We start from the raw sequence: 24,132 nt of genomic DNA on the forward strand, positions 1-24,132 counted from the left end.
CTACTTAGAGACAGATCAAGATTATTTCACTAAATAATTGTGCATGTTTTAAAATCCTTTTAGGGAGAACACTTAAAAGTGTGCATACACATAATTAGTGACATAAGTTTATAGTCTGGAAGGCAATTACAGTACATCTAAGGGAACACTTTGTGTCTATTTAGTCACAGCACTATGGCAATCCGGAAGTGTTTTGATTGTGAACATGGCGAATGACAAGCTGAGTGGTAAGAATTATCTCAATGGGACACCATTCAATAGTTACCCTTTCTTATTTAATTATTAAAATTTTGATTTCTAGTAAAAGTCATTTACTGTAGTTTATGCCAATGAAATCTCTGCTTCTCACATCTGCAAAATATGTTTATAACATTGCAACTTTTATTTTGCTAGAAGTTTAAAAGCTTCTTAAATATCTGAAGTGTACTATGTTACATAGAAAAAAGATAATGTTGGATATTTTTTATTCATATGATTGCATGTTTGCCTTCAACTACAGGGGAGTGACTTCAAGAACTCATACATTTCCTTCCAGTGCCATGTTCCCATAGCTTATCCTTTTATATTTTATATATTTTTTTTTAAATGCAGAAGAAATAGCAAAAAGTAAAGAATAGGGTCAATTGCACAAAGTAATGGGAAAGTAATCAAACTTATTTGACTATAGCTAGGAAGCAAAGCACACAAGTAAGAGTCAAAGAAAATAAGCATGAAAGAGCAGTTAGGATCAGAGGGACACTGAGCAAAACCAAGAAGTTATTAAATGCACCACAGGGAGATGAGCAATGAAGGAAGTCTGATACCCAGACTAACACAAAACATAACCTGAAAATATTGTAAAGGAGAGACATGCTAAAAGCAGCACAAGTATATGGTAGACAACAAATGAATATCTGATCTCAGTATCCACCTTGAACTTGGTGGTTTCAGGTTTGAGATGTGGCATTTTTAGCTTAATAATACCAAGTCCTTTCTTGTGGGCAGCTGTTCTCTCTACTCATTGTTCATTAAGACTGCCTGAAAAGCATCCAAGAAACAGCACTGCAATTTTAGGTGATATACTGGGTACATCACTATTGAAAAAAATGCCCTCAACTAGCTTATTATTAGTAGTTGCTTATTAAGAGCCTGATCCAATTTTTATAAATGGCAACAAACTTTTTGTGACTTCGTAGTGGGAGACCAAAGCAGAACTGAGGCTTTTCTGTTGAAGCCAAACAAACCAGCAAAACAATACATTCATTTGAGCAATGTTGAACTGCTTCCCCCCCCAGTTAACATATTTCAATTTGTAAATATTCAGTGCAGTATTTCTTTTCTTTCACCCTGGTTTGCACCTGCTTTGAAGACAAGTTTTAGTTAGAGGTGGAAATGCACGGGCACGTACCTCTGCACTTGCAGATAACACAGCCATGACTGTTCTGCTGGAAGCCCAAAGGACAGATTTTACCACAAGGCAGGTTGGGGCACTTCTTACACCGACAGATTTCACAGCCATGCTTGTTCTTCCTAGATGACCAAAATAATTTGCAAAAAGTCAGCAAGCCACTTTAAATATCTACATCTTTAAAGCAAGAGCACGCCCCCTAAGGAAGTGACTGATGAGCAAAGAAAATTACTGTTAGTTGTCTCCCTTAGATTCAGTGGTTTTATGGGCTGTACAAGCCTCCATTCCTGGCATATGCTCCCTCTGTTCAGTGGATCCTATGCTGAATGTTTCCTTGTCTTTTTTCACAAAGGCAGATAATACTATTCAAACTTTCAGCACAGATGTGCAAAACAAAGAAAGGACATGGGAAGTTATAGAACATGATCTAGGAGGATAGAGGAGAAATAAATTATGTAAATCTCTAGAAAGCCTGGCTTCATGATGTAGGAAACTTTATTTAATTTTTAGTCAAAAGGCTGAGAATAATGAATTGTCATACAGTAGAGGGGGGAATGAAAAACTTTGTCTTCCTATCCCATCAAAAGGAATGCTTCTTCCCATTATGTGTAGAGCTTTTAAACAGTGAGCTTTAGCAGATTTTTTCAGATAATTATGAAAAGGTTTTGGTTTCTTTAAAGATGCACAAACTCAGTATTTCCAATTAATAACTTTTAGCAGTCTTAAAAAAAAAATCACAAATATTATGATTACTCCTTAACGGTTCACTCTCTAATAAACTTTTCTTTTAATATTTTCTTCTTTTGTGTCCTGATTGTGACTAAATGTTCACATTAAAATAGAGATTTGTCCTCTATTACATCCCATATTTTTAATTATCACACACACATGGAAGTCAAATATATGGTATTTAAAAAAAGAATTTGGTAGCAGTAAACTGAATAAAGATGCTATACAACCACAAATCCAACTAATTTCCACACCAAGGTAAAACTCAAAGTGAAATGATCCTAAATTAGTTCTTGACACAACTTTTACCCTTTACACTCCGAACAGTTCCACAAAGATATCCTTAAATGTTATTAATTTCAATCAGTGTAATTATTCATGTATTTTGTAGAGAATGACAAGATTAGAGTACCCATTTCCAATCTCTAAAAAATTATCTGAAGATGTTATTAAACATTCATTATTTAAAAACACCAGCCATTCTGCATAATAAAATTACATTCTGCACATGAACCCACAATTTAAATTGAATGCTATCCTCCAAACAGCTTAAAAAGGTTTAAAGTTCATATATTTTTCGGGTGCACAAAAATAGATGGGAAAAAGCAGCCCAAAGATAGGGTTAATGAAAACACTGGCATCAGCTTGAAATCAACTTGTTTTTAAAACATCTTAATCTTAAAACTACCTTACTATGCCTATTAAAATGTGCTGTATTTTTTAAAATGCTCTTGCTATATAGTTCACATAGATTTTCTAATAAAACTGTTTAGCACATGCTCGAGTAAAAAAACAAAAAAAAAGAAGAGTGTGGTTCTCTATAATATATATATATATGGCATCTCTATATGTTTTGCCAGTAAATTTTATGTTTCATGGGTTCATTCCATGTTAATACCTGCTCTTCATAATAGTTTAATTTCTACCTCATGACAACAGATCTTCAGATAACATTCAAATGTAAAAATTTGTTTTAGGCTTTTCAATGAAATTTAATACATTTGCAACTCCTAGTGTTTGATAGTAATACTCCTCAAATTTCTGGTTCATTTTAGAGCTCTCTTTGGCCCTTGCTCATAAATGTTGCAGGTTTTCTGATAGCCATCTTTACTGTGGTGTGTTCTCTTAGTACACTGAGCAGTAAAAGAGAGAGGAAAACAAGAGATTTTAAATTAAGGAGTTAATAAAATTATCTCCAGGCATGTTGACTTCAGGAGTAGCTGAGACTTACTTCAGTTTTGCAAGTGAGAGAAAGTAGAACCAGAGGGAAGTTACAGAAAAGGAATCCTATAGAGAGCAGTAATTTTAGTCTGTATGTATCATGAGTTTAATATATTGACCTACAGAGCATAATTACAATTCATGTATGGGATTTTTCCACTTAGATAAGATTATCAAAGCATGCCAAAAGAATTTCAAAAAGCTACATGTAAGAGATATTACTTGTAAGCAGCTTTCTCATCTTGTTTGCCAAATCCTTCAAAAAAAATTAAGCGCTGATTTCCTTTTATAATCTGCCGTGTTCGAGTTTTGGTTTCTAACTCTGCTGACCAAAATCCCCTTTGAAGAACAGCGCGGTCCCACATCCATTTCCATTTTCCTCCGCTGCCCCCCGCTCTGCCCCAAAGCAAGCGCAAGCAGCGTGCTGGGTTTGTGGGCACGCACAGGGATGCACGAGGCGCGCTGTCGGGATGAGAATACGTACAAGTATCCAAAGGGACAGTACTTGTCACATACAATGGGTTTGCACTTCCTGGGCCGCGGCCGGCACTGACAGATCTCACAGTTGTGGGCGTCGGTCTGGAAGCCGAAGGAGCAATCCAAGGAACAGCCCGAAATGAGGCCGGTGCACAGCTCCTCCCCTGCAAGGGACACACAGCTCATCACAACACAAAAACTCTTTGTGCCAAACGCATCCTCAGCACGCTAAGCCTTCTGCTCCCTTCCACTCTGGGCCTTACCTTCAGACTGTCCTATTTCTAAAAGATTTGACAGAATTCTCCAGTAACAGCCCAAACTGTATGAGCAGATGCTACAGGATTCTTCAGTTCCTGTCAGCAGGTACCACCTGGTACCACAAACTAGCATGATTCTATGAACAGATGCACAGCCAGTGGAGTCCAACATCCATCACTCCATTGGCTTTTAATAATACACCTAAAATAACACAATTGCCACGCATTATACGGGTTTAGCAAGCTTTTGTTCAATATAGCTCATCTTTATTCTTCTTCTACTTATTTTAAATAAGTACTGAAAGGGTGGGATGCACTAAAAACTTTTATTCTTTCTGCTGTTTGCTGTCAACTTGACTAATATTTGCTTCTTAAAAATATAACTGCAATACCCTAAGATGTGATTGAAGCTTAGAGATGCTAGACTAAAAAATCTGTGTCTTGGAGTCCACTACCACGTTTCATCTACCTCTTGTGGCATAAGGAAGATGTTGAACTGCTGATATCTCAATTTTTCTGGTATAGAGATAAATAATGGTTATCATATCCCCTCTCATTTTACTATTTTGAGATTGATCAGTTTCTTTTCGCTTTTCTTGAAAGAAGAAATGTCAGAAAGACCACTCTTAACATATTGTGGGATACAATGTTCTTTTATTGGTTGCAGAGGTGAGAGGAAACAGAAAATTATGGGTTTTTTCCACCCTAAGGATGCAAATGACCATTATTACAATAGCCAAAGTGAGATCAAAATAGAAAAGAGGGAAACACAATGAAGATTCTTCAATAGAATAATATAATGGGTGATATCTAAAGGCCTGACTTTAAGAGTGATATTTAAAGGATGGTTGATCCCTAGCTGGGACATCCACATACTACATCACCATATCACTACTCTGTTTGTACAGAGGTCAGCTGAAGATTATTGCAGATGTGCTCCTCATCTGAGACCTGAAGACCACTTTCCTTTAGGGCATGAACATTTAGGGACACAGTTTTGCCAAAGAGATCGGTTATTATTCTCTAAAATGGTAATTTACTGAAAGAAAACTACAGAAGGAATCTTGCTTTACTTAAATGCTTCCTTTTCTGTTTCTGTGATGTTGCATTTTAAGATTTCAAAATATAGACTTAACCAGATGTGGCTAAGCCAAGTGTCTCCTTATCTATTCTACCAAGTTAATGCTCATTTGGTAAAGAAGGCATGTTACATACAGGGTCAGACTGAGACCAGGACCTCAGAGAAAACCAGCAAATCCACTGCCTACTTCTGGGGTGGAATTTGGGCATGCAAGTGCAACACAACGTAAAAGTCTCCTTATCCCAAACAACAGTGCTCAGTTTAAATACGATGAATATAATCAGGGTCATGGCCCTGACCTCTCCACTTTTATGCAAATTTGGTGTCTGAAGCAAAAAGGGTGCAAGTTCGGGGTTGTTTTTGCCATTTGGAATACAGAAAAAGAAATGCCAGATCCTTTCATAACTCTAGAGATTGTGTCTGGAAGCCGAGAATCAATAACACAATATTTAAGCATTTATTCTCGATCAGACCTAAACTTTGCACAGCAAGGGTAACCCTTGGTTTAGGTTCATGCTTTAGGGAGAAAAACACAAAGATCTTCATGAAGTTTTACACATTTTTGGAGGATTAAGTCAGGACTATCTACAAAGAATACTAATCTTCCCATTATGTAGCCACTAGTGCTGATTTTAAAACATTATAATGCAGAGGAAACTTTGATATTTTTCTCTGGTAAGGAGTGAGTTATACAAAGACTTTTCTTGAAGCAAGTTAAAATAATGAGAATTTGTCTTTCATTTATAAGCTTTTATACTAGGATATTTGTACAGAATTATTTCCTATCAACACACAACAATAATAAAATTAACTAAACCTTTCATTATGCAAGACTTTATAAGGTAGTCATAACTATTAAAGCTAGGCTTGAACTTTTTATAAAGAGTACATGGAGAATACACTAGGATATCTCCAAAAATAACTAAGTCCAGTTATGACCTTTGGTATAATGTAAGTTAGGATATCTCCTGCAGATGCTCAGAACTGATCAGTGAATAAACCTGGAATTGCAGAGGTTGAACTGAGCAGAGCCATTCCTTTTCTGAAGCATACTTTGTCAGGGAAATGAAACGTTTACATGGCTGGGATACACAGTAGGATCAGGAAGACAGGTGAAGAAAAAAGAAGGTACATATGCAAAGGCATGGGAGAAATAAATAAGTATCTTTAAAGTGTAAAAGGAAGAACTAGAAACAGTTTTTAAAAATATCTAAAAAAACAGAAAAAAGAAGAACTTTCTTTTCCTTTAAGTCAGCATATTTCTTTATTATTTTTGTCTCCAGATTATCTGTTAAGGAGAGCTATCAAAAGACAACATCCATTTTTGACTACAAAGTTATACAAGATGGCAAAATAATGATGCCTCAGAATCCCACAGCCAAACACACTTTGTTCTCAGTCTTCTATTCTGCTCTAGTGATTTGGCTAGTGAAACTACTTTTCAGAGACACAAAACAAGTTTGTTACATGTAAAGAAAGGTAATATACTTTATTAAAAGGTTCAGGGTGTCTAAGGGCAGTGCTACAAAGCAGGAAGACATCCCAAGTGTCTCTCCCAAGTAGCTTATGATGTTAAATATACTTAAAACTCAAATAGTCAGCTGACATACTAACCAGGAGATCCAGTCTTGAAGCAATATCCTCCTTGCTTAATCCTTTACACAGTGAGTTATCCTCAAAAGAATTTTCACTTTGTAAGTGGCCAAGAAAGAAAAGCTCTTCAGAGCCTTGAGGTGGGTGACTAATAATCACCATTGCCTCTCAGGAACAGACAGTGAAGAGCATAGAAAAAAACCACCAAAAGTGTCAAACATAAAGGGAAAGTTTGCTGAAGTCAGTACAGACAACTGTTAATGCATGGTCTGTCACATGTAATGCCAATGTTATATATGAGGTGACCAGAATAATCTCCACAGACCTCTGCTCACAGTCTTTCTAATAAAATGCTGAAAATTAAATTCTGGTACGATGCTTTTTACTGAAATTAACATGTTATTGCACTTAAATTTCTGATAGTATGATGGTACAAATTGTGGAAATAGATTTTAAATAGTTTTTTGAAAAAATTCTCTATGAAAAAATGTAGTGTCATAAAACTAAGAATGGGAGTTCTGGTCTGCTTTCTGAATTTACATCTAATCATCTAAATGTCTCCTATTAAAACATTATTAAAAACATGACAACAGCAGGCACTCACTAAATGAAATATCACCTGGTACACAGAGTTTATGTCTGCTGCAAAGGCCTGATGAAGTCCAGCATCTTAAGCCAGGTATTTTTTTTTCAGAAGATTAAGTGAATGACAACTGTTGCAAAGAAAAACATAGCTATCAGAGAAAGAATGAAAGAAGAAAAAGAGAAAAGGACTGAAAAGTTTGCAAACCTAAATATTCAAATGTGGATCAAATTCAGTGTATACAATTGTCATCCTGACAATTTCTCTACAGCTTTAGCTATTACTTTAAATTAATCACTACTAAAATAATGATGAATTCTTCATGAAAGGATAGCAAAAAAACTAGATTTTTTTGCTAAGGTTTTGCATTTCAAGTGACACATACTAAGGGACAAGGAGAACTAGTTCATGAAAGTCAACTGCAATGAACTGAGCAAATCTATTATGAAAAATATTAGGAGGGTATTTGTTTGAGGGTGTTTTCCATCTCTGCTTAGATAAATTTCATGAGGAAACTGAATCCCAAATCATGAATGTATTTGCAGAGAAGAGATCCAGCCCTACCTGGTCTAGTAAGTGCTTCAAAAGTGTACCAGAGCAACCAGACAGGCTGAAATGAGGGGATAGCAAACATTTAAAAACCTAATGCAGAAGAAAACTACCATTCAGAGTTTGACAGAACTGCATTATGCACTTGCACTTCACTGCAGCTCTAACTGAATGGGATTAAACTTCTGATCACATAGTATAAGCTGTTGTTCTTGTTTTTGTGACCTATTAGTTATAGGCACATCACATAGGGAACCAAACTGATGGTTAGATAGAAAGTAGAAGACTGAAACAGAAACAAAATGATGAACAGGAAATAAATTAAAGGGAAAATATTTCTCATTGGGCTGCTTAAGGAAATATGTGGATGGAGAGTAGAGTTCTACATGGTTAGTAGAAACACGTTCATTAATTTTTCTGATAAAACATGAATTGTCAATAAGGTCATGCCAATACAGAAAACAAATTGCACAACAAGCTCAGAGTTCAGATGAAGGATATTGGATGATTGCAGAATGATACTGATGAGCTATGACTTTAGGAAAAGATTAATGTGTTCCTCAATGTCTCAGGCCCATAGAACTATATTTTTACTACTAATACTTTGCTTTTCAATGTGACAACATTAGCTGAAATACCACATAAAATGCTGAAAGAATCAAGTACAGTAGAAGGCTAGGACACTAAACATGGAAAGGCTGTTTGTCCTGAACCAATGAAGTTATTAAATAGTCTCCTGCTTACAACTAATACTCACTTGAGGACTAACAAGCACCAAGTACTTATAGCACTGAATCCCACCCACACAAGACCTTGCAGTTTTCTTTGCCATGTGCAACCATGACTGCAAAAGCAGCAGCAAAGTCAGTTACCAACAGCTCCAGTTGGTAGTTCAGAGTCTTCACTAGCCCTCACCACACTGGCAAAAGCTATTTATTAAAGACTTTGAGTCCTCTAAAGACTGCAGTACTAGCAAATATTTTGTTCTGTAGTTTGATACAATTAAACACACTATATACTGACTTGAATATGGGAATTTCAAATTATTGGATTCATTTGGATTAATTTAATGTGATGCTGTTGGAAAAAATACAAGCAGAAGGAAGAGTGAAGATGAATTAGTCTTCCAAAAAAACCCATTTGTGAATTATTAACAAATAAACAGATACTGGTGAAGTATGAGGCCTGGTCACCATTGTCATAAACTTTTAAATATAGTGATATCCTCACTTTTACCATACACTTACACACCCTTCCATACACACAGACTATAATAAAACAAATACTGAGAGTTTTGGAAGAGCATTACACTGTTTAAGAGGAATCTCTTTGGTATATGGAGGATGGGAAAACACTGTAGAAGAAAGTCTTGAGAACTGCTGATTACCAAGATATGGTGAGCATGCTACAAAAACAAAACAAAACACACAAAAAAACCTCTTTTTAAAACTCTTTTCCAGTAAATATCTTACTCTCAACACTACCATCAACTCTAGTTTTAAAAGCTTGTCTGACATCTGTAGAACTGAGTCACTGGCTGCTGAAGGAAAGAATAGCATGTTCAAAAACCAGCATGTAGGAACAGCTGACATACTGATGTGACCTACTACAGCTGAGGTCCCACCTTGCAAACAAGACAACAAAAACTTTCTGATATGTTAGAAATGTCTGCATTTGGCAGAGTTAACTTAGCAGTGGAATATTTCAGATACAACACAACCCCTTCTCAGGTATGGCATCTCAGGGGGAATGCATCTCAAAAGGAATCACGGGTCTTCGTCCTAAATTCAAACCATGGTATGCATGATTTATTCCTGAATTCAGAGTGTTCACATCCCTACCTCACATGAATATGAATATTGAGAGAGTTCAAAATATTGCCCAAAAAAAATGCCTAAAAAGTAAACAAAATTCAATTCCATGAATTGCATGTTAGCTCTAAAAAGGGTCTTCTTGGCTTTCTATTAGCTTGACTGTAATTCCAACTCTTTAAAAAAAAAACAAAATACTTTGTTTTTTCTAGCATATAAATGGTATTTAAATACCTCTAGGTTCCTAAGATGGGATATTTATGTTTTTCCAATATATTATTTTGTTTATGGACAAGCTGATGTTTGTACCATAAGGACTGAAAATCATTTCTTACTCTAGAAAGTTGTGAAAATGCATTCTATGTTCAAATACTTTTAGTTTTCAGTCCTATAATTCACAGATGAAAAAAAACAACTGCCAGAGACTATTAATAGATACATGACAAGGATTATGTCAGTATTTCAACTTGGCTTAGACTGGTGTCCATTTTTACAAATTTGTAGCATGGCTACACAAAGGTAGCTACATACCTTTACCAGAATTATTTTCTTGATGCTGAGGACAGATCAAATCAGGAGAACTGTTTCACAGTACCTTTACAATTAAGCACTCCTCAGCCGTCCTCTCGGTGTGGATTGCTACTGCTGCTTAATCTTCGGGGGTGGGGATCTGGGGAGGCAAATTTATGAAGGAGAAAACTAGGTTACTTAACAGTAACTGGAATTCTCTGAATATATTGCCTCCACAGATCCACACTAACCCTCCCTCCTTTTGTTAGACTTAAATCATGATTCACATAAGCTGGATAAAAATGAAGGGACTGGGCGCTGTGATGCCAGAAAACCCTGTTTAAAGAAATCCTCTTGTGAGTCCATTGAGGCAAATTAACCACTTGGATATGTGCTCTAAACAAATCTAGGATTCACATACAACACATGAATTTATGAAAATGAAATTGTAGCAGTGATATCTCAAAGGTGGAATTACTGTAGAATGATCAAGCTTCGAGCACGCTGGTTTTTTGGGTTTTTTCACAAGTCAAGCCAAGTGAAATTCTTATCTGCTTCTGTTGCACAAGATATATTGTAAGCACTAACTCCAATATATTGTAATCTTCAGAGATCCTGCCAAAGACTTATTCTAGTGACAATACAGATAATATTTATTTGGCATGAGTTGTTCATCAAAATTCCATCCTCTTCAGGGAGCACTTCCACTACCTTGCTTGTTCTTAGAGTTAGTACTTCTGTTCTAATAAGAATATGTACCTTTTATTCTGATCTGAGCCTTAAATTTTTAGGAAACATGCTTCATCCTAAATTTTCTGTAGCTGTATTTCATTAACTGAAGTCTTGCATGTAATAGCTACTCCCTTCTACATCACTGCAGAATAAGTGAAAGAAATAAGACATCCTTTTTCTGTCTTACAGAACTACTTAAAAATCTAATATGTACTCTCCTTAGCACTAAGATTACCTGGGTTTTTATTTAATAACTTTTATTTTCCATTGAATTTGTTGTGAAATCAAAGTAACACTGAAAGATAATTGCTATTAAAACAGAAAAGTGTCACCTAATTTGTATTTTACTTCACTATTTCCAGGAATTTTGCATTGCCTGAAGTACATTTTGTGTGATTAGTATGCAATTACTGTCTGACCTCCTTTGACACAGAAATAAACACAAAATACGTTTATTTAAATGGGAAAAATGAACACTGAGAAAGTTTAACTGTTGAGAACACACATCCCTGAGTAAGTATGAGTATTTACAGGAAATGAAATATACAAATTTTGGCTATAAGATTGAAAGGTTAGGACTGTAACTATTGAAGAATTAACGCACAAAAATGAGGAATTGAGATGTGTTTTCCCACTGCAGACCCTGGAAAGTTTTCTTAGGCTTTTTCCCATCATCAGTCCCTGTGCTTTTTGAGAGCCTTAACTGTTGCTATTTATAGACAGTCTGGAGATGAACCTACCTAGCTTTTCTCCAACCTACCAATCCTGCCTTTGAATGCCTGTGCAACTAAACAAAGCCCCACATTGTCAAACCCGAAGTCCATGTTGGAATTTCACTCTGCTTCATCAGCTACTAAGGGAGATGGTGTGACTTTGCCAGAATATTGAGGACCATGCTTCTGGTGTGTGCTAGTATAGACTAAATGTCTCCTTTTAACTAACTCCATGGTAGAAAACATGCTCTTCTTATGAAAGGAAAAGGTACCAACACTTCCAAAGTAATTTCTGTGTGTATCCAAAGGATGTGTCTTGGGGAGAAAGTGGTTTCATGTTGAGAGGACTGTGCAAACACATAATATATACCAAGATTTCTTATTTTTGAATAGTGATTGCATGACTTGCTTTGACAGACAAAAGAAACCACGACATGAAGTGAAAGGTGATGCTTTACAGACTGCAGGGAAAATGACTCATCTCAGCCTTCTCCAGTTGCATCTCTCCATAAGGATTCTGAAATTAATAAAACTGGATGACAACTGCTTCTTGGAACTGCAAAGATAAGCCTTCTAAATGATGCAAATATTTTTTTAAAATTGACAACAGCACTCTAATTTAATCCCATTTTAGTAATTTTTGAAATGTTAAACAAAAATATTAAAGTCATACATGCTCACAGTTATATCCTAAAGAGTACTACACATTCAATTCATTTGGGGTAAAACACTAGTTCAGTCACAGGAGAGATTTTAAAGGGTTTTTTTTCCATTAAACTAATCCAGAGAACAGACAAGGCCTGCACTGCAGACACTTGCTGAAGAATGACTTTGTGAGCAGCAGCAACTACCAATCAGATTTTAAATCCTATGCTGCTTCAATCAGAAGGCATTATTTAAAATGCCATTAGTTTTCCTTGGGGCATGAGGAGTCCTGCCTCACAAACAGCAGGCCACTTCCACAAGGACTCCTCCAAATGGATTTGTCTTCCTAAAGACTCCATTCCACTCCAGTTCTCCCTATGAAAGTAAAAGCCTAGACACTCCAAACACAAGAGCAATTGCTGCACACTACATTTTTTTTCCCCTTATTTACTTTTTTCTGTTTGTGTTTTGCTCTTATATCATCTTATATCATCCTTTCTTTTTTATCTTTTTTATCTTTTTTATTTTTTTTTTTGTAATTCCTTTCATGTGTTTCCTACTTGTTTAGTTTTATTCTTGGTATTCTGCAGCGGTTCTTCCTATATTCTGGATTCCACTTTTTACCTTTTATGGCCATGTAGTGATGCTTTGCTTTCTACATGCTTCAGGTCAGTATGATCATTCTTTCTCCCTCATCATTTGTGGTTCCATGTATGCTTGCTGAACTTTCATCCCATATGCTCACTCTTTGCTCAGGGTTGGTTTTTTTCCTCCCTTGTCTTACAGCTATGGTCTGGCTCTGCTACTTTTAAAAAATATTTTATTTTAGTTTACAGCATGTACGTTTTCACTGCATGTTGCTACAAGCATGTTTTTTGCATTCACTGCAGAAACAGAAAGAAGGATAAAAGACAAAGTAAACTGCTTCTTTAAAATAATATTCTAGAAATGTTTTGATTTGCTTCTTTCTTCCTTCTCATTCTGTAGTTGGCTTGATTCAGGAGTGATAGACTTAAAGCTAAATTACGATGAGGCATCAAACTTACATAATCATTCCAAATGAACTAGTACTTATTTCTGGCAACATGAATGTAAATGAAGGTAATAAAAAAGAACAAATTACACCTTCACTCTAAGTTCTTCCATTTTATCATTTTACTTTTATTTTGTCTGAAATAACTGAAGTACAAAAAACCTTCAGCAGAGCTATCTAAATATCAATTAACAAAAAATAAAACTTTATTGGAAATAGATTCATGGAATTAGGATATGATGACTTCAAATGTTAATGTGGTTACAGGGGCTTCCTTACTGAGGTAGTTAAATCTGACTCTGTTGAGCAGCTTAGACCAGCAAAAGGCAAGAGGATGCAGTATAAAGATGAAAATGATGTTCCCAAAAGTCCACATGAGTCTATATGAGCTAAAGATAATACATGTTCTGACATCCTTGAGAGAACCAAGACACAACTGAACATGTTTGGACATTAAAGTACATAGGATCTCAAAATACAGAGAGCTAGCACAGTACATCTCAGCACATTTGACCTAAGACTCCTCTCTTCTCATTTCTCACACACTCTTTCGTCCAGAGAAGAGCCTCAGATGCAAGCAACAGACATTACTTGACAGAAAAATTCAATTTCTGTCATTTTGATTGATAGCCACCAAATGATGAAGATTTCCAAGCTGTTATTTTTCTTCACTTCCTTAGAAAAATAAAGGTCTCCTCTTTCTAAATGACTGAGATTTTTAAGCAATCTACTAGTCACATTATTTAACTGAAAAAAAAAGATGATAAATGATACTATTAACTTTGCTCCAGACAGTTTGTTACTGTAAAATGAATAAAATTTCAAGCAAATCTGGCAAGAAAAAAATTCCCCTGAATAAGTTCGTATGCACTATTTATCAGAAATACTCTACTCAAGAACATCCTGAGATGTGGTTTGTGTCCATATGCAGTGTGGTAACCTAGAACAAAAGAAATCACCCTTTGGAGGGGTGTGTCTCCAGTGCACCAAACTGGAGGGGATGACTGCACACACAGACATGGATGATGAAATTTGCCAAGCATGTCCATCTCTTTTGTGTCAAACTCCTCAGTCAATTTAATAGAAACAGAAGAAGAAGGAAAATCAAATCACAAAGTTAAAAGCAGACACTAATATTTCTGATGCTTTCCTTGGGAAGAACTAAGTAAGGTAATAGCTTGGATGTAACCTAAGGAAAGTCATCCTTCCATGAACACAACTTGTAATTGAAGGTATTATTTCTGTATTGCCATGACAATGTTATGGCTTGCCATATATTTACTTTTGTTAAGATGTCCTCTCCAACACCAATCCAGTCCTAAAGCTCTTTAGTTTGTACTGCTTCAGAATTTTGGGACCCCTACAATAGTTATATTGGTTTAGAAAGTGGCTGAGAATGAGTAGACTGAAACCAAGAGAAGAGGATTGGAGTAATACTTTAGTTGTGGAAGCCTTAGAGGATTGCAAGAAAGCTCAAAAACTACAATAACATTACAAAGAGATTTTAAACCCATTCCTAGGTGGGTTGGCAGCCACAGAGATGCATCCTGCAGCTGAGACTAGTATCCACAAGTGTCCTTTGTTGGCCAGTTCCAAAAACCAATCTGATACTGTTTTATATTTCACCTGTAAACATTGAAGTCTTAAGGAATCACATATAGAAAATACATTTTTCTTGATACACATAAGGTTCTCACAAGGCACAGTGTTTTTCCTTTGGAAAGAAATAGATGTTAAAGCCTGCAAAAATGCTAACTAAAATATTAAATGTGTATATAATATAAATATAAGAATATGTTAAAAAATAAATACAAATATGAATATACTTGTATATATACACCCACTCCCAACCATATGATTTTCAAATATTTATCCTCAAAATCAAAATTTTGACAAAAAAACTAAGTTGAAAACAGGAGTTGTTTAGCAATAGGAGTTTTTGAAGTGCAGAAACTTAGATGCTCTTAAAATTCTTTAAACAGAGGAAAATGAAATGTGGAATTCTCACAAGACTTCTCAAGGTCTATATGAATATTAGGTCCCAAATTATTACCTTTTCTAGCCAGCTGTTGATTTTTTACCTCAGAAGTCGAACACTGTACATTTTCCTTCAAACACACTTTAAGCAAGCAAGCAATGTCAGAAATCAGGAACCAGCTCTTTGGAGATGAACAACTATAAAGCACACACATACTAACACGACATATAATCAACATTATGAATGAAGAAAACCAGCATAGTGCCATTTTCACATACAGCTTGATAGAAAAGGTAGAAGCCACGGCATTTCTGCATACTCACTAGTTTTGCACTGACAAATGCGACAACCATTTTGGTCCAGCTTGAAGCTATAGATACAGTCCTTTTCAGTCAAAGTGCAGTTCACCAAAACCTCACAGGTGGGCGGACCTATTGTGATATACGTTGGTTCTGGGGGTAAGAAAAAACAAAAACCAATTAAATTGGAGATTCTTGAATATTTTAAGTTCACAAAAATCCATGCACAATGTAACAGTAAAGAGCAATTTTTATTACTTTTGTTTCTGATGAATATTCTTGGTACTTCAGAAACAAGTTGATAAACAGACTTTGTTTCAAAGTGATGTACACTCAACAAAAACAGCATGAAGCTGCAGAAAATTTTTGAAGTATTGAAACAGAAAAAAGTACCACTTTTTTTGTTTTGTTCACTAAGAAATCAGCTTTCCTGCACATGCAGTTTCAAACTAAATGCAAAATATTTGTTTTATCCACTTTTCTCCAGAAGTGTTTAATCAAAACTTCATGCAGATTTTTTTGCCTTAGAAACTGAACAGAGTTTCTTTAAAGCTGAATTGGTTGATTCTACTGAGCTGCACATCAAACATGTAACTCAGAAGTCAAATCCTTCTCTGTGTGAATAACATCACCTCTACTGAAATTTATAGCAGAAGAGACTCTGAATACCAAGAGGGAATGTAAGATGCACTGCACGTGAAAGATCTCTGGAAAACATTTCACATGGCTATTTATCAACAACATTATTTCTTACAATATACTTTGCAGTCCCAGATTATGCTCTCTGGAGTTGAGGAGATTATTACTGATTAAAAGTTATTTATCAACAGCACAATACTTACTTTTTGACACCATTTAAATATGCTAGAGCACAGAATTTGTTTTGTTACATAGGGTAGACAGAAATATTAATGTGCTCTAGAAAGAAAGCTGTTAGAATAAAACAAAATCCAGAGATTTATGGAAATAACAAGAAACCTCAAAATGACCATCATAAAACAGGATACAGAAGGAAAGCAATACCTATCTTTCCTCAAACAACTTTTTACTCTCTGAGACTAATTTTGTCTATCTTGTGTTCTTCATAGAACTCAGGCAGCAAATAACCAATGAGTTCATAGTTGTGAGTGTTATTAACATTATACAAAATATTCAGGAAACAAAAATGGCATGATTTAAAGAACTGTGAGCTTTCTTTTCAGTGCTTCAACTGTTTAAGTGTACTCTGTTTCTTCATCTCAAAAAATGAAGATTTATACAAAATTAAATATAAAAAAGCCTTCCATATGAAAAGTGTTAACTTGTGAAAATATGGAGAAATTATATGGAGTGGAGGTGGCCACATGCTGCCATCTTTCATCCTCAGACCACAGATTTTGCCATTTTTACCTATAAGCAGCTAGTCTTTACTTTGAGAGTAAGGACAAAATATTACTCAACCTAGATTAAGTTGTTAGAAGTATACAATGTTAAACAGAATACTTATTTCTGTACCTATTGGCTACATTCCAGCAGGCAGCTTTTGCACCCATGCCTTCCAGTCAACTGAAAATTATTCTATTACAAGAATGAACTTTTCTGCTTTCACTGTCTTTCACAATTTTCAGCTTTCATAGCTTCTCTCCAGCCTTGCTCTTCCCAGCACAACAGTTTATGCAGCCGATGAACGCTTTTAATCCTTTTAAAATTAGGTCAGCTAACTAGAGTTTGGAATGAAAAAATTGTATTAAAAACACTACAACTAAGTTAGATAACTTCAAACTTAGCTCCAAGGTCATGGTTCAGATTATGAACTTGCTGAGTGACACTCAAATTCTATTGATTATTTAATTTCTAGTAGAAAAGTAGCTGTACATTTTAAAAATATATAGAACAGTGCCAACAGCTTTCCTCATGCACAAACTGGAAGTCTGCATAATTTGCATCATATCTCCCAAGATTCCTCAAGTATCTTCATACTTAAATTAAAATTTTTCCCATTTTTCTTTCTTGGTAGGGATTTAATAAATAATGTGTTTGGAGGCCAAAAGGATCGCTTTCCATTAATTCTTCATTTCACAGCTCCAAGTTTGCACGTGTAGTATAGAATAGGAATAATGAGCAAAGTATTTCAAAATCAATGGATTTCCAGACTAGATTTCTTTTAGTCTAAATGAGCTCTTTGTAGTTGTTTTCAAATTAATTTAGTAAAGTATCTGAGTAAATCACATTCATGTTTGATACTTAACATTTGCAACTTCACCAAACCATTAGTTTGGGAATCATGTACATATTGCTATATACCAATGGCATCATAAATTCCATTAATTAATCCTGGCTGTTTAGGTCTCTGAGTATATAAACTAGTTCTGCAACCAAACTGATTGTTAGCATTGCTCTGTTTTCTAACTAAAATATCCTAAGAATGCAAAAGGCCAGAATGCAAGAGCCACCCTGAAGCTACATTCAGGTTACTGGTCAGACATCTCAAACCTTACACTTCAAATGACAAAAAGGCCACAGCAATGCCTGTACTCACAGGTAGCTAAAACCAGTACAAACCACCTGAATCATTAGTGCTGCCCAGAGCAAGGTTCACTGACAGTGACACAAGGCAAAGAACTGAAGGAGGCTGCAGCTTTACCAACTGACTGCAGATGTGAAGTAAGACATGTCAATAAAAAAAGCCTTAAAAACCTTACTGAAAGCTGAGATGCAGGTCAGTTAGTATTCATTGATTCACTTGGGTGTAAACTAAAGCTAGAGAGAAAGAAGATTGTGTCTTACTCCCCATCATTAAAGTCTACCCCTCAAGATGACTTCCCTGTAATTGCAGGTATAACTTAATATCTAGGAAAACCATCCATAATTTTATGTATCTATCTATATATCTATATTTACTTGTTGCATGATTTTTGGTACCTTTCCAAAACTAAACATCTGTATTTTGATGCTTCCTTGCCTTGGACACATGGACACAAATTTTGTGCCTTTGATACATGCAGTAATACAGTATTTCTTATAAAGGATGAAATTAAACTGTTGTTATAGTAATTTGGAAAGTTTTTTCGTCCTCTATTAATTGTGTTTTATTATTCTGTTACCTTCCACTTCTGGGCCTGCTTTCAGCATCTTTAATGTTTCCAGTCAAGCTTACAAATCTGTTTCTTTCTCCCTTCTCTCCCTAAAGGTAAGCCCCGAGATACAGTAATTTTATATGCATGCCTGCTTCTCAATGAGCTGCAAGCAGAGGACAAAAGGAATAATTTCATTCCCTACCCCCACATGTGCAAAAATGCAGCCAGGGGAAAAAAAAAAAAATTCAGGCCTTTTCACTTCACTAGACAAGACTCAACAAATAAAGCCAGATCTGCCCTGCCAGACTTCTGGCTATTTGAATAGGCAAGCAGTAGCTAAGCTTGAAAAAGCATGTACCACCACCCGAGCTGAACTGGGCTTTCACTGCTGCTCTTGGTAGAAAGGGCTGAAGAAAGATCCAGTGCACAAATGCACAGACAATGGGTGGGAAAAACGGGTGCTGTTTCTGCCTGTGTGCTTTACCAACAATACAACTATACCATAGAAAGAGAGAGAGAAGAAAATAAAGAGAAGGGGATTGAAGAGAGTCTGGATAAAAACAATGGATTATTTAATGGAGCACAGATTTTGCTGATGCCAAGTGCTAATATATAAAGGCAGGTTCCTATTAAAACACCATACTTCCATATAATCTCTCTGATACTTTCTCTGCTGAATTCTGGTGCAGATTATTAATTTGCTTGCTGTGAGGATAATAAAAATATTTGAATTAATTTTTTACAATGCCATTTACTTAAAAAGAACTTCAACCATTTTAAAATCTACAGCGGATATTTCAGCTGCTGGTGGACCTTCAGTCTGACCAGTTCACTGAAAAATCCTACAATATGTGATCAAATAATGAATCTCATAATTTCATCTTGAAATCAACTACATTTATGGTGAAAGAAGGGTGACATTCAAGTAATGCCTAGCTAGCTTTGTCCTTAAGGACCTGTAGAATGAATACCAACACAAAAACTGGCTGTCAAAAAAAAAAAAAAAAAAAAAAGGAAGAAGGTATCAGGGTGGAATAGATTTTCATTAATTTTTTTCAATCTAGAATACTTTTGTAATATAAGCAAAACTAATTCCTATACCCCTCTTTTTTGATTTCTGAAACCTCCCACTTCTCCTTAGTGATGTGACACAGCTTGTAGTACAAAGAGCAGATATTTACTTCTGTTAACAATGTGAGCTACTATAAATACATGCACAAGAACACAGGATGGTCAATCTGTCTAGTACTGTGCCTTATGCTTCTTCTACTTTGATAAGTATTGAGGTACTAAATTGGTGCACCCATGTTTCAGTGAGATCAGGGAAAATTTGTTTCTGAGGACTACAATATGAATATATACACAATTTGATCAAATATTAAAAAAAAAAAAAAAAAAAAAAAAAAAGAGGGATTACATTTAATTGCTCTAGTGTAAAGCCAAATATATTATGAGAGAACCAAGAGTTCATTTTGGTTTGTGTGAAGGACAAGAGGGACCTGCACCAGCAGAGCATGCAGGTAAAAAGAAATGATGGTTTTCCTCCATTTAGCACTTGGAAACCTGCAGCTGGAGTAGTGTCCAGCTTTGGGCTCCTCAGTAGAAGAGAAACAGGGACACACCTGAGCAGGTACATCACAAGGCCACTGAGCTGGACAGCTGGCACACGAGGACAGGCTCAGCCTGGGGAAGGAGGGTCAGGGAGCATCCTCCTGCTGCCCACCACTCCTTAACCCCAGGGTACAAAGATCACAAGGCTGGCTAATCTTGGAGGTGGCTCCAGGCTGGGATGAGAGGCAACAAACACAAGCGCAAAATGCGAAACAACACTTGATAAAAGCTGTTTTGATCTTCCTTTTAAACCACATGGGTTATCAAACCACAACATGGTCACATAGACTTCTGCAATCTCCATCTTCAAAAGACTCAAAATTTAACTGGGACAAGGCCCTGACATCCTTCTGTCACCGGACCTGCTTTGAGCAAGAGCTAGGATTAGAAAAATATCTGGTGGTCTTTTCCAACTTGCATGACTCCATGAATTTCACTTTCATATAAACTCAGGACATTTCCAGTGAAAGCAGCAATATCCTTGATGAATTCTAATCAAGTAACTGAAATCAAAAGATAAACATTTCAATTTCTGATGATTTCTGCATGCTTTTGCCAAGTACTGATTACCTTCCTTTTGCAAAATAAGTACATGTTTGCCTAACACTATCTCTCTGAATCCACTTCATGACTTAAAAACCAGCTTTTTTTTATTCAGGAAGCAAAATTTCTTTCAGGTGTTTGTAAGAGCAATTCTCTGTTAAGAGTTATTTAGTAACAGCCCCAACCAGCTTTAATCACTCTCATTTTTTTGTTCTCCTTTAAGCTAATATATTTGCAGGCTTCACCTCCCAGCAAGGTATCTTTATTATTATTATTATTATTATTATTATTATTATTATTATTATTACATGAAAAATAATCTCTTTGCTTTGTTTCATTTGGAATGCAATATTTTAACTTCAAAAAGGTTTTGTTTCATACTTTCATTAATATCATGTGAGGGAAATAGTTACTCCATGGCTTTACAAAGTTGGTTGGAAGCAGGAAAATAACTATTTATTCTAAACTTTTTCTTCTGAAACATTTCTTCTGAATAAGTTACAGAATATGATTCTAGGATGTTCAACACCTCTTTTGTTTTCATAAAATGAAAACCTCTTCTGGGGAAAAAAAAAAAGAAAAAAATGAATAAAAACCATGTTCTAAAGAAGGAGAAAGATCTCCAGTGTGAATAATAAAGAACATGCCCGTGTTTGGGGAAAGTGAAATAGCTCCCTCTTCTGTAGTAATTCAAAACACAGACTACACCTTTAAAAAAAGTAAATGTTTTAATCCTATGAAACCAAAATCCTATCAACTGACTTAAAGAAACTAAAAAATCAGTGCATTCAAGCATTTACCATAAAAAAAAAGGAAAAAAAAACCAACCAAAAAGTAGTCTAACTTTTTACCTAATGTTTTAAGTGACAACTGCCTCAAAACTGGGCCTGAAGGGTGTGCTGCTCAACAGCCTTTCATTCGAGTCTGCAGACTTGTTTAAATTTTGTCTACTGTCCAAAAAAGTTAACTGCAGCCTACTAAGCAGCAGCATGTGTGTTTACTTAAGCTTCCTGTAAAAACATTCATATCATTCCAAGAGTGACTAAATGTTTTCCATCCTCATAGTTCGCATTCCAGCCTTCCCCGCCCCTCCAATTCATTACATGAAAAATATCAACCCTGAGTCCTGGGCTAAAGAATTTCCTTCCTGCATTTGAAATACCTAATGCCTCACAGGAAATTTTTTCCCAGAATTTAGCTATCTCTGTTGGCTATCAGGGTTCAACAATTCAGCATCACACAACAATTTACAAATGTATGCAAGGACTTAGGTGATATAATTTTCTAATATCATAAGTAACACTGAAAATACATTCATTAATACCTCCAAACACATACTTCAGTTTGGCAGCCTTTTCTCTCAAATTTTATTCATGCTGCCAACCTGAAACTACTAAACTATGCATTTTTTCTTTGAAAGCAACTATTATAATCAAAGACTATTTATTGCTGCAGAGTAAAGAAAGGGGTATATGCATGTCTTTTTTGCAGTGATGCAATCAAAATACATACTTTCTACTCCCAAAATGTGAAGTTAAAACCTTTTTTCTGTCATAATCAATTCTAGCAGTTTTTGGTTTAACAGGCATATATATTCTTCAAATGAATTTTAATGCTTATAACTTTTTTTGACAATTTTAGGTGGAATGACATTAAGATTCTCCTTGCTGAAGGAGAATGAAGTCTATCAAGAAATGCCCAAATACATTAAGAAGGCATTCACTTATTTTTACTTGGTGAAGATAAATGCTAAATTAGTGTACAGCTGGGGCAAGTCTCTGAAAACCATTGCTTCTGAAAAAAATTAGGAGGATCCATGAGTTTTTTTATAAGTGAGACATTCTCTGACACATACTCATTAGGATTCTCTGGTTATTTATCCTTTCAGCAGTCTCCCACTGAATTCAATGATGAATCACTGAAAACCATGTAAATGTTATTCCATACTCGTACAGTCTTCCTGAATTTCACTGGCTTGCACTGGCCAGTTTGGTTTCATCACACAGTGGTTCAACAGTCTCAGCTTCCTTCTCTAGAGCCACTACACTAAATCATGATCTGGCAAAGAGAAGCCCAATTCTCTGCAGCGTGGCGTTTGCATCCCCTAATTGACTCTGATGAAAGGGCTGGTTGGGAGCTGCAGCCCAGCTGCTGAACAATAACTTACATTTCATGCTCTAAGGAGGACTCTGAGCCCACAGCCCGTGTCAGTGAACACTGCTCACTACCACTGACTTCATCCTGAATGAATCAAATTTCTTTTCACTGGACTCTGCTGCCTGTTTTTACTTAATGAAGTGCTAGACACGCTAAAGGAACTGAACTGAATTACATCTCAGCTAGAGTTTGGATTCCTTTATTGATGAAAATGTTAATTTCTTTTTGTGAAGATAAAGTGTCAGCCATAATGACAGCAAAGTACTGTGGGTCTTATTCATGAAAATCCTCTGACGGGATTTTGTTTAACACTTAATTTCTCATTCACAGCTTATGCTGGCACCCTGCCACTTGTACCTGAGGGCTCTTTTGCAGAAGGACTGCTGTGAGATAACCAATTACTGTGTATCAGCTTTCTCTATGAATAGCCTGAGCCTCTGAGAGATGCAAGGGAATAGAAGCAACCACAGACTTTCCTAAGGGACATTTTTGGCATCAGTGCCAGTGCTGAACACTTGTATTTATTATCTTGTTAAAAAAATATAAAAAATTCATACTATCCTAACCAATATTTACTTCCTGTGAACACAGCTATTACCCCAATTTGCAGATGGCTGTCCATAGATGCAGATGGCCTGAGGGAAACAATTATTTCTATCACTGTAGCTTCTTTAGAATTATTCACATGCTATTATATATTAATATAGGATATTCCCTCTTTTTTTTGTACAATTTTTTAAAAATGGAATTGCTATTTAAACCATAGTAACGTTACTTAGAAAGCAAAGTTATTAGCACAGCAAGAAGCAAGCAGGTCTGTAAGCAGCAGTAGTAACTGCAGTGATTGCCAATGCATCTGGTTAGCTGCAGTGGAACAGGAACCTAGACCAGCCCCCATGAAGAGCTGCTCTGAGCCAAAACAAGTGTGAGCACATATCAATATTTTGCAGTCCCTTATGGCACTTGAAAAAACCCCTTCTCCCTCTACCTAGTTGTCTGTTTTAAGCTGAAGAAATGGGGCCCTTTCCTTTTGCTGCAAAAATAAGCCATTGGCTCTAAAACCATGGGGAAAGCACAGAAGGCCAGTATGACTGCCTAAGCCTTGGCTCTTAATGAAGAGAAGTGTAGAAAACAAAGAAAGAGAAAACAAACCAAACAGAGAAATAG

General features: G+C 35.8%; 1 protein-coding gene across 1 annotated transcript in view; it reads right to left on the reverse strand.

Annotated features, from left to right (window-relative positions):
• CRIM1 (cysteine rich transmembrane BMP regulator 1) overlaps positions 1–24,132 on the reverse strand; it is a 172,087-nt gene that overhangs the window by 19,247 nt on the left and 128,708 nt on the right. Inside the window, exons 8-10 of the mRNA XM_056487607.1 lie at positions 15,623–15,751; positions 3,822–3,978; positions 1,388–1,509 (exon numbers count right to left, since the gene is read on the reverse strand). Coding sequence (XP_056343582.1) covers positions 1,388–1,509; positions 3,822–3,978; positions 15,623–15,751 — 408 coding nt within the window. The remainder of the gene's footprint in view (positions 1–1,387; positions 1,510–3,821; positions 3,979–15,622; positions 15,752–24,132) is intronic.

The sequence above is a fragment of the Oenanthe melanoleuca genome, chromosome 3, assembly GCF_029582105.1.
Source record: "Oenanthe melanoleuca isolate GR-GAL-2019-014 chromosome 3, OMel1.0, whole genome shotgun sequence".
NCBI classification, from domain to species: Eukaryota; Metazoa; Chordata; class Aves; order Passeriformes; family Muscicapidae; genus Oenanthe; species Oenanthe melanoleuca.